We start from the raw sequence: 12070 nt of genomic DNA on the forward strand, positions 1-12070 counted from the left end.
GTTTCTCGTTATCTTCCACCATTTTCTCCACCATGACCTTGAAAGGTCCTCTATCGCTTTGATAATTTGCATATTCTAAACTCCTTCGTTTGCACATCAAGTCTGCGTGGCAAACTTGTTTTCATCAGCGTTCCACCATTTGGTGTTTCCATCGTTACGCCCAATGCAGTAGGACACCGTTAACCACACTCATATCCGCTCATCAACTGATTGATTTCGCGTTTTTTCGCCAACCAGGTAAAATTTTTCCAACTAGACACTGTTATTCTTCATCTGTTATTCTAATTTTCCACTCCAAAACAAAATATTTTATTTTCCACGTTCGTTACCAACTCGACGAAGAATGTGTTACGGCTTTGAGTGTCGAACACATCGATATTTTTTATGAACGTCAACCCTGATTCAACGAAACAAGCATTTTATCAAGTGTTGCCATTGCCACATTCGCTAGTACCATTCTAGAGAATCTTTTGCAGCGCAAGCACAAGCACAAATGGTTTAGATTTTCCGAATAGGCTGTAAGTTGTGCTACCACGATTTGTGCATGTGACAAATCAACCAATTAAATTTGTCGTTTTATTAAAGGAACGAGTTAAAAAAGTTCTACCTTCAAGTTTTATTGCAACTTATATAAAGGTATGGCAACACTAGCATAGCATCGATATGATCGATATTTAGAGCAGAGAGAAAGTCGAGGGAGAGTGAAATTTCATGGAAGGCTTTTAGCATGGTTCAAATTTTCCTATTAGATTCTTGTATGGATATAATAAGATACTCTAAACGGTATTATTTTTATGTACATTATTAACCAGATATATTATAAAATTTAAAGAGGCTGCTTGTTTCATTCAAGCCAAATTTTTATGATGCTGTATGTTTGTTGAATTCGTATGGTTTCTGTTTTCTGCTTGCTTGTAGCGCAATTTATGTCTCCTCAGTGGTTAAAGCTCACGCATTTCCTCTCTTTCTGTACTTGTTTTTTGAAGTAGAATACTTCTCTCAGGAAGTTCGGCTATATAGGGATGTGAAATGAAAATCTAAAACAGAAAAAAGTGAGAAATATGTCCAATTTCAAATGCTAATAAATCGGTTAATTTTCGATGGATTTCCTTCGTTTTTGCAGCAATCGATTAGAAAATCTTCTAAGATTCCTACCAAATGCATGGAATTGCAATTTTATTATTCGAACTATTGTACTATTGAAAATTCTTAAGCCTTGTCAAAACACAAATTTCGACCTCTGATTGGTCGTTATACGATTGCTTTACCAAGCACGGTCGGCAGAGTTATGGACCTAGTAAATTGGGAATGCATCATTTGGCCTATATAAGTGCTTCATCAGATAATAAACAGACATTTCATCGAATATTAAATTGAACTACTGAAATTTGAAGAACACAAATAAATATTTGAAGAGTTAATATTTTCTCGTTTTGCGCTATAATCCAAAGTTAATTATCTTCATCCACATGCATACTCTGACTATTATTACGTGTTTGCGACGCGTTTGCGTGTTTGCATCGCGCTGTTATTCGTGTTCTGCATAACCGTAGCCTTTGTTCCGTTTCTGTATTAAATGTACATATTACAATTCGGCAGCACTTCAACTTCTCATTTGCACAAAATTTGAAAATATTCAATGAACTTCATTCAAAATATCAAACAAAAAGAAATTACAATACTGCCAATGAACGGTCAACGTTTATTTACTAGAAAAAATGACTGACACGCAAGCAGCGGGGTTATCTTTCTTGTAAAAGTATTCTACTTCAACCTTGCGGTCGTGGCTTTGCATACAACCTTCCTGTGATTTTTTTCTCTCGATTTCTCACTCAAACTGTCATCCAGTTGCTGCTGTACTGTCTGTCGAGTATTATTTTCTTTTCACATTTCCACACTTTAGTGTCTCCTGCGGAAAGTACGTTTAGCTATTAGCTAAAGAATATTTGCAATAAACAAATGAACTCAAGGAAACGTATAATCAAATTCGTCCACACAATCCACCAAATCCAAAGTAGTAGTACACGTGTGCAGATTAGTCGGCGCAAAACCGCAATGATTTTTAATAACGATGACGTAAGTACGATAACAGTTTTACAATATCAGACCCCCTGCCACCGCCGGTGGGGTGTTTTTTTTTTGTTTGTTTGGCGTGTAGTTTCAAGGTTATCGGACGCGCCCTCCCCCGTTCTAATGCAATGCATTTCAATGACGCAAGAGATTTGCGTAAACAAAGTTAACCGAGTGCGAAAACGTCATCGTGTGCATCATGAATGGAATGGGAAGAATATTTATACGGCACTTCTGTACTTTTCAGCTACGCGCAGCTACCACGTGGTGTCCCGGCGATTTGATTGACGCAACCCTTGGCGACAATGGATTGGCGGTTATTTTACTAAATCGACCGATTCTGCTCCACAAGGATTACTTTCGATCAATTTGGAACAACGGTTGGCAAGCATTAGTAGTGCTTTTTTTGATTTTCGTTTAAAATATATGTTTTTATGATTTTAGCAAAGGTGCGCATCACCGTTGATGGTGGAACGAACCGCTGGGTGGACTTTGTTCGGCAAAATTTCCACGCAGACGAAGAACTCAAACCGCCCGATTTGGTAACGGGAGATTTTGATTCGCGCACCGATGAAGCGATGTCGTACGTCACGCGGTTGAACTGCAGGGTAAGTGTTATAATTAATATGTATTGCGGTCAATGTTGAGGGTCTCGATCATAGTTGAACCGGTACGAATCTGTGCAGCGCTGAAAATAGAAGGGCTGCACTATAATAGAGATTTTAGGTAAACCAGGCTAAAATCCTAATATCACCAAAGCAAAAATCAAAATTAATTTTTCATCGAAAAATGTTCATTCATTGAGCTCATTGATTTTAATGAAATAATTAAAACCAAAGGTATTCCAGCTATGAGACCAACACGCTCATAAACCGTGTAAATATAACAAAATTTTGAAATTTTATTCTACTTTCCAGTAGGTACAAAGATGTCACGCGAAATATAGTCATCTTATAATATCTGATTGGGTAAAATTTTTAAATAAATATTTAAATAAAATTTACCTGTTTTCCGCAGATCATCAAAACTCCAGACCAGAACGCCACAGATTTCACGAAATCGCTCCATGTACTGCAGAGCACTGGTTACGCTAGCGAGATCAGTCGGGTCCTGGTGCTATGCGAGAATTCCGGTAGACTTGATCAAATCATGGCCAACATCAACACACTGTTCCTAGCCCGTACCATCCTGCCCGACACGCCAGTGTTTCTACGCTCCAGTAATTCGCTAAGTTGGCTCTTGCCAGTGGGAAACCACCAAATCAAGATACCTTCCCGGCTGGTGAACGGACGCATCTGGTGCTCGCTGATTCCGATCGGGCAACGGGCCATCTGCAGTACCAGTGGGCTGCACTGGAACCTCGACAACCGAGTGTCGGAGTTCGGCACCATGGTAAGCACCTCCAACACCTATTCCGCCGAGGAGGTTCTCATTCGTACCGATAGTGCCGTTCTTTGGTCCATGGGGACAACCCCGAAAGATATGTGATAGTTGGCCGCTGCCCGGTTCGAAACCGATCAAGAGTATTGCCTGAGCTAGATGACTAAAACCAGTTTTTGCTTTATACGGGACTGCAGGGTGCGGTGCCAAGCAGTTCCTTTATCTCTATTATGTGTTAAATGTGTTTTTTTTGAAGTAGAATACTTCTCTCAGGAAGTTCGGTTGCATAGGGATGTAAAATGAAAATCTAAAACCGAAAAAAGTGAAAAATATGTCCAATTTCAAATGCTAATAAATCGGTTAGTATTCGATGGATTTCCTTCGTTCTTGCAGCAATAGATTGAAAAATCTTCTAAGATTCTTCCCAAATGCAGATATTTGTAACTTTATTATTCAAACTATCGTACTATTGAAAATAGTCAAGCCTTGTCAAAACTAAAAATTCGGCCTCTGACTGGTCGTTATATGATTGCTTCCCGAGCATGGTCGACAGAATCATAGACCTTGCCATTTGAAATGTGCAATTTGGCCTATAAAAGAGCTTGTTTCACTCGAAGCCGCTCATTATAATTCTAGACTGCAACAGAAGCAGCCCTCCCTTAGCAGCAACAGTGGATACAGCAGCAGTAGTAGTGCACCAGATAACGGGCGGAGCGCGTCTCAGCATCGATAGCAGGACCAGGGGATGCAGGGCAGCGGATACCAATGGCAATGGAAGCGTTCACTACTGTGGCAACGGGGATAGCGCAGCGGTTGACGTTGGTCTCAGCATCTATATAAGCAGGGCCAGCTGATGCAGTGTGGCTTTTTAGTGAAATGCTGTCTCTGAGCGATAGCAGGCACACTAGCAAATGCATCCAACGAAAAGAACGTTCTGGAAAGCTTTTCAGTGTTTATTTTCCCCCAAGGAATACTTTATTTGCACTGCCAGTGATAACGCAGAAATGTGATCGGCATCTTATCAGACATTGAATTAAACAACAAATTGTCCTTTTCAGGATGAAATAAAAACCTAATTGAAGAGTTAAAATTTTCTTTTAAATCAATTTACACTTTCAAGAAATTTGGAACAGATATATATTTAGTTTCATCTCGTGTCATGAGCACAACATCGAAAAGCTTTCATTATCAGCATAAACAATAATTTTTCGCATAATTAAAATTCAAAAATTACAAGTCCAAATCATGACAAGCAACTATATTATTGCGAATGGTCAATCCTTGTTGAAGCGCAAAATTCGACTGATCTGATAAGTCGTTAATATGATTGCTTCCCAAGCACGGTCGACAGAATCATATACCTTGCAATTTTAAACATGCTATTTGGCCTATATAAGAGCCTTTTTCACCCGAAACCGCTCATAATAGTTCTAGACAGCGACAACAGTAGTCTTCCCTTAGCAGCAGCAGTAGCAGTGCAGTGGATACCAGGCGGATAGCGGCCACAGCTGTGGCATGGCAATGGCATGGCAAAGCAGCTGGGCCAGCTGATGCAGGGACAGCGGATACCAATAGCAGCGTATAGCGGTCAAAACATTAGCATGGCTACGGATAGCGTAGCAGTTGCAGCGGGTTTAGCATCGATAGCAGCTGATGCATTGAAGCACTTTAGTGAAATGCAGTCTCTGTGCGATAGCGGGCACTAGTAAATGCATTCAATGAAAAGTTGACACATTTTGACAACACATGAGCCGTCTAGTTTTGAGTGTTAAATCAGCTTTTCACTGTTTATTTTATCACAAGGAATACTTTATTCGCACTGTCAGTGGTAACGCCAAATGTGATCGGTATCTTATCCGATATTGAATTGAACTACAAATTTAAAAATGACTGACACGCAAGCAGCCGGGTTTTCTTGTAAAAGTATTCTACTTAATCTTTGCGGTCGTGGCTTTGCATACAACCCTCCTGTGATTTTTTTTTAAATAAAATTTGAATGTTGCAAAGGGATTTATGATGAAATGTGTTGAATTGATTGTGAAAAATGTCTTTTTCGAAGCTAGTGAATACTCTGAGCCTAATCGAGCTGTGTGTTTTCTTCTCAAATAGGTACATTTTTATTTTTGTTCTCTTGTGATATCGAACATTTCCATTTATAAGTTATTTCTAGTGCTCACCATGCTTGCACACACTTCCTCCTTCTGTCTGCACAAGTGCGCAGTACACTTATGCATATCGATTTTTTTTTTGTTTTTTGACCTCTTATTTCTCGCGCATGCGCGCTGCATTTTTACTGTCTCCTCATTCACCTCGATTAATTTGTACCATGCACAAATGAGTAAACCGTATGTTTGTTTATTTTAGCTTTTTGTTTAGCTGTTTGTTTGTTTTTTGGTGTCGCCCATCAGCCGCAGCTTCGAGCCACAATTCGTATGCTGTGTTCCGTTAACAAATATTTTCTTTTTTCTTGTTTTCATCTGCTTCTTTTCATTATCAATTAAATACTGTACTTTATGTTTTACCATACGAAGAAGAGAACTTCAATACACCTTAACGCTTGTTTAAGCGTTTGCTTGTTCGTGTGTGTGTGTATGTATGTGTGCTCCTGTTTTTCGCGGCTTGGCTGTCTTAAATATTTACAATAAAATGTTAGGTTGGGTTTCGTTTCTACTTAGTTTCTGTGTTGCCTGCTTAATTTTATTATGTTTGTAAACTTGTGTGTTTGAGTGTCTTAAATTGATTTCGCGGTAGTTTTACAAACTATCGCCTTACTTCGGTACTTGCTAAGTGTGGTCTACACATCTCTACATACATTCTTCTCTTCTCTTCGTGGTTCCTCTTTTGATTTGTATCGTTTGCAGGATTTTAAAAAATTGGAATAAAAAATAAAATTGAGCTACAGTTAATTTTAGAAAAAAACAAATTATAAATTACACATGTTTGCTTGTTGCTCTTCTACGTGGTACTTGCAATCTGGGGTAATGATATCATATAGTACTAGTTTACAATGTTTTTTTGAATTTTTGTTTTTTTTCTTTTATTTCGCAAGAGGACTTTGTCCAGAAAGTCGGACGAATAGATTAATTGAATTCGTGGGTTCCTTTCACACCTCTGGAAGCGCACTGTATTCTTGATTCTTTTTCTCTCCTGCTGCTGCCGGACGCTGATACGCTTGTTCGCTGCCTGGCTCGAAACCGGTTGAGTGGCCTTCTCCTATCCCGCCGCTGGCACTAGTTGGCGTTTGCGGTGACCTCTGTGGTGGTTAACATCGCAATCGGCGGTGGTGGCGGAGTCGGCGGCGTTGCTGATAATAGCGATTGACCCTTATTGCTGTTCAGTAGAATGAGGTTGGCTGTGGTCGCTTCGCTATTGCCGGTGGTGGTGCTCGTGGACGGTTTGAGAACCGTATTCAGATACTGGGCATTCGGGGTGGCCGCAATCAGGGGCAGGCCACTTGCTGACTGTCCAACGGTTTTTACCACCTGAGCCCATTGGCATAGGACAGAGGTAGAGAAAACAGACAAACGGGAAAGAGAGCACTTCAGATTAGTCTTTGCACGATGTTGTACCACAAAAAAGCGTTGTAAAATAATTGATTCAAACTGCGTATCTGTTTGTGTTCGTGTTGGTATGTTTGGATGCGTGCTTACTATTCACTAGTAGAAAATGGGGTTTGTTGTTGTTGTTGTTGTTATTGGTGTGGATAGCATTGGGCGATACGACGGAGAGTATCGATACTTCAGTATCGATACCCGAAGAACCAAAAGTATCGAGATACTCAAAATATCGGTCAAAAAGTATCGATACCAGAAGTATCGATACTATAGTTGAGATCATTTTTTGAATTTACTCAGGGTGGCCACTCTACCGGGAAAAAGCCGGGAATTTCAAATCACCGGAAAAAAAAATACGGGAAAACCGGGAAATTAGGCTTCACGCCGGGAAAATCATCCTTCTTCATGTCTGCCGCTTTATTCGTTCAACAGTTTCTGAGGAAATGTCAACATGAGACCCTGTTTTTTTTTTCATGTTTACCTAACTGGCATGATTCTGCCGGCTAGGGGAAAGCTGGTTGTTGGTTTCAGTTAAAGTCGACAGCGGCTTCGCAGCAAGATCTGCGTCAAATAAAATCAGGCTTGATCAGGTGGATAAATTTACTGTTCCGTAACATATATTGTCAGATTTTAAAGAAGTCAAAAAGTTATCAGCGTCGCGGGAGGCGTATTGAAACTTCTTGTGAATAGTGTTCGACATCGCATCGGGGAGAATCCGGTCAAAAGTCAAATAGGACCGGAAACTTCGAGTCTCGATTTTATTTCGAACCGGACCGGAACGGAGCTACCCGGTTTGTACTTCCCGATTTTTGGTATGATTTTAACCACAAGCAGCAAAAAGCAGCAAAAAAAATTTTTTCATTCTGTGTTGGACCTTTTGACTACTTGATTTTGTTGGGGAAAGACGCCACCTTTAAGAGCTGTTTGTTAAAGATTTCTCAGTTTTTTTTTCTATATCATAAACAAACAGTAGCTAAATAATTTTTTTTTTCAAATTGTTTATTCAGAGTGTCAGTTGAATTTATTTTACGGACCATGAGAAAATTTCTTATACAATACATTGACCCCAGCTCGAAAATTTTAAAATCCCAGGATCGAAGTTTTTCGAAAAAAAAATTGTTTTGAAATAACAGATCGTGATTTTGCAAAATGCATCTTGACAGTTCATGTGCATTTTTTTCATTGGTCACTCTGAGGCTCTTCTTCCCAAAGTCCGCTTGAAGTTTTGCCTGAGGACATTTTTCTAGAAGACAAAAACTCTATGCCCCAACTCTTGAATTTATCCCACGCATTTCATTGGCACCCTGATACAGAAGCACTGCAAGCTCGAGAGAAGGTTGACAGAGAAAGATGCAGAAGGAAGCAAAAAAGCGCGAGAAGGCAAAGATTGTCAACGATTTGGAGATAAAGAGGGCGAAAATTGTGCAGCAGATCACCATGAAGGTACTTGCTAAAGTCGACAAACAGCTAAACACGATGAAGGAGGAATGTTTTTCATAGTTTTGTAACACTATTTTTGCAAGGCACAAATAAGCATGTGAAAATTGATTTTTTTCTCATATGTTTTAAAAATAAAACACCGGGAAATTTCACTAAATATCATCGGGAAAACCGGGAAAAACCGGGAAATTGAAAATTTATATTGAGTGGCCACCCTGAATTTACTGAAAACCAGTAATTGATTCAGTGATTCGCGAAAATACAGCAAAACTATTTGCTGAACAGAAAACAGTAAATGAATGTTTGCAGGAATCCAGCAAAAGAATTGATATGTCAAAAAATTTACGTCAAGCCGTCATTAGTAAAACACGCCAAATCGCTGTGCAGCTGGTACGGGATCATCGCTAAGCTCCTGATAGCGAATATGGGACCATAGCTAAGTCCTTGTTGGGCTAGATGAACTTAAAAGTTGAAATGATAATCATACATCTCTAGTTCAACAGTAATTTGCCTATGATCCGATTGGCGGATGGAATCTGGTGCCTGGCGGAAACATTGAATAAACGGGTAACCAGCAAATTGATTTATGCTTTGCTGAACGAACAGCAAATTTTCATAGCTGACAACCAGCAAGTTGTATTTTGTTTTACCGAACATACAGCAAACGACTTGTCACTTTTATGCAATTGAGCACTACTGAATAATCAGAAAATTTCATTTTGCTGAACAGATTGCTGGAAGCACAGCACACCAAAAATCAGCAAAATTTTGCTGGTTTCCAGCAATGAAAATTTGATGTGTCGACTTTTTGTTGTTTTTCTGGTATCTATCCGCATTCTCTAGAGCAGCATGAATCAAAAGACTTCACAAACAAATACATACAGGCAATGCAGAAATTCTGAGCTTTGGCAAACAAATGAATTAAACAACTTATATATTCAAGATTTGTATTCACTGGCCCAATGGGCTGTGAAGCTCCCGTTTTATTTGTATAAATTATTGACACTTCCATATTAATTTAAGAGGAAATTGATGACATAAAAAAGTTAGATATGTCAGCGAAAATAAGATAGTGAAGTCTACCGCTGAATTTTTCTAACTAATAAATATTGCAATTTTTTTTTCACTTGTACTCTAACTTGTGTTGACGGAAAGCATTCGCGTTGACGGTGTTGCTGATATTTGTTTGGTTTTTGCATGCGGAAAAGAAGGAAGGAAATATTTTTGCTTTTGTCATCACGCACATTTTGACAATTGCATATGAGAGTTCACGTAGGTGCGAACAGCCTTCGAAATCTCTTTCAACGCGAATAACCCGAGTGAGTTAGTTTCCGCTTGCAAATATTCGATCTGAACAGTGTAACCAGAAAACTTATATTTGTTTTTAAAATACAGTCAAGTTTCGTTCGTTGGGCTATGTTTAGTTGGGCTACGTTTAAGTTGGGCTCCCGCTCGTTGGGTTATGGCCCAACTAAATCGAAACCAAACATCATTTCTGATAACGTTGAATTTCGTTTGAGGGGTTTGTGGATGCATTTCAACGCAGAAATAGAGAAGTAGAATTAATTGAAATAAAAACAAATGAAGCTGAGTATAAATGTAAACAAACAATATTTTAATCAATTGTCAGAGAAACAATATAAGTTTTGTGGCTTAATAATGCAACGTAGAGCTATGCCTATTTTTGAAAGTATTTGAGAACACGTTATTATTGAGCACTCCTTTTTGGCTTTAAATGTGTGGCTTAAGTAAAACAAATTTCGAATTTGGCCCTATGCTGCGTTTGGCTCAGATTTTGACAGTTCGTTTGGCTCACAACATTCTCTCTATCTATTTCTCCATCTAAAGCCTGTAGTACACTCTTTGTCTAATGGTCAAATTTTTGACCTTCTGACATAATGGTCAAATTTATTTGACAACATGGTTGTTGTTTGCCCGTGTTTGCCTCATGTTAAAATTGGAGAGTGACAAATAATTATCTTCGACCAAATTTTTATCTGTCAAAAAGTGCCAAATATTAGACGCTTGGTCAAAGAGTGTTATACAGGCTTAAGTTTTGCTAGTGCAAATAGACTTGTGCAATACTTATACTGACAGTGGCAGCTTTTCAGTGGTTCCAGCTCGTATCAACTAGCTGGCATCTCTATCCGATTTGCTTTGCTTTATCGCAGCCAACATCGCAGCGGTTCTACGATGTGTGGGCTCCATTGACACTGACAGACAGCATAACATAGCGTATGAAAAGTGGCGGTGATCTCGTGTACACATTGAGATGTTAGCCCTTGTAACATGTCAGCTAGCTGGTCCGTATGCATAAAAGAATATCGATACAAATATCGCGGTTTTCAGTATCGATACGGTCGAGTATCGGACGCTTGTGTATCGATCCAAAAAATCGAAATATCGTCTCAAAAGTATCGATATTTTCGATACCGATACAATATCGCCCATTGCTAGGTGTGGATAGTCAGTTTGCTTCCTGCCACTCAGGTGTGTATACCAATACTCTGGCACCGCCAACTTTCTTGATGTCGAGAACATATTTGGCGAATCCATTCTGTTTCAGTACTACTTCAATTGATATTTTGTTGATGCCCAGTTTCTCGTTATCTTCCACCATTTTCTCCACCATGACCTCGAAAGGTCCTCTATCGCTTTGATAATTTGCATATTCTAAACTCCTTCGTTTGCACATCAAGTCTGCGTGGCAAACTTGTTTTCATCAGCGTTCCACCATTTGGTGTTTCCATCGTTACGCCCAATGCAGTAGGACACCGTTAACCACACTCATATCCGCTAATCAACTGATTGATTTCGCGTTTTTTCGCCAACCAGGTAAAATTTTTCCAACTAGACACTGTTATTCTTCATCTGCACACTTCACAACAGGATGTTCGTAATTTTCCACTCCAAAACAAAATATTTTATTTTCCTCGCAATTAAATAGACCACGTTCGTTACCAACTCGACGAAGAATGTGTTACGGCTTTGAGTGTCGAACACATCGATATTTTTATGAACGTCAACCCTGATTCAACGAAACAAGCATTTTATCAAGTGTTGCCATTGCCACATTCGCTAGTACCATTCTAGAGAATCTTTTGCAGCGCAAGCACAAGCACAAATGGTTTAGATTTTCCGAATAGGCTGTAAGTTGTGCTACCACGATTTGTGCATGCGACAAATCAACCAATTAAATTTGTCGTTTTATTAAAGGAACGAGTTAAAAAAGTTCTACCTTCAAGTTTTATTGCAACTTATATAAAGGTATGGGAACACTAGCATAGCATCGATATGATCGATATTTAGAGCAGAGAGAAAGTCGAGGGAGAGTGAAATTTCATGGAAGGCTTTTAGCATGGTTCAAATTTTCCTATTAGATTCTTGTATGGATATAATAAGATACTCTAAACGGTATTATTTTTATGTACATTATTAACCAGATATATTATAAAATTTAAAGAGGCTGCTTGTTTCATTCAAGCCAAATTTTTATGATGCTGTATGTTTGTTGAATTCGTATGGTTTCTGTTTTCTGCTTGCTTGTAGCGCAATTTATGTCTCCTCAGTGGTTAAAGCTCACGCATTTCCTCTCTTTCTGTACTTGTTTTTTTTTCTCTCGATTT

The 12070-nt window shown here is 39.0% G+C and overlaps 1 protein-coding gene and 1 long non-coding RNA gene across 2 annotated transcripts; one reads left to right on the top strand and one right to left on the bottom strand.

Moving 5' to 3' along the window:
- Positions 1-1834: 1834 nt before the first annotated feature.
- Positions 1835-6369, top strand: LOC129731762 (thiamin pyrophosphokinase 1-like). The gene is made up of 4 exons (XM_055692011.1): positions 1835-2076; positions 2318-2450; positions 2515-2678; positions 3088-6369. The coding sequence occupies exons 1-4, from the start codon at positions 1960-1962 to the stop codon at positions 3556-3558; spliced, it is 885 nt and encodes a 294-aa protein (XP_055547986.1). The 5' UTR covers positions 1835-1959; the 3' UTR covers positions 3559-6369.
- A 103-nt stretch (positions 6370-6472) lies between these two features.
- LOC129731768 (uncharacterized) lies at positions 6473-11761 on the bottom strand. Its single transcript, XR_008729084.1, has 2 exons — positions 11277-11761; positions 6473-7106 (listed from the first exon to the last, which is right to left on the bottom strand). It is a non-coding gene; the product is annotated as an uncharacterized LOC129731768 (long non-coding RNA).
- Positions 11762-12070: the final 309 nt, after the last annotated feature.

Source organism: Wyeomyia smithii, chromosome 3 (assembly GCF_029784165.1).
Source record: "Wyeomyia smithii strain HCP4-BCI-WySm-NY-G18 chromosome 3, ASM2978416v1, whole genome shotgun sequence".
Classification (NCBI taxonomy): Eukaryota; Metazoa; Arthropoda; class Insecta; order Diptera; family Culicidae; genus Wyeomyia; species Wyeomyia smithii.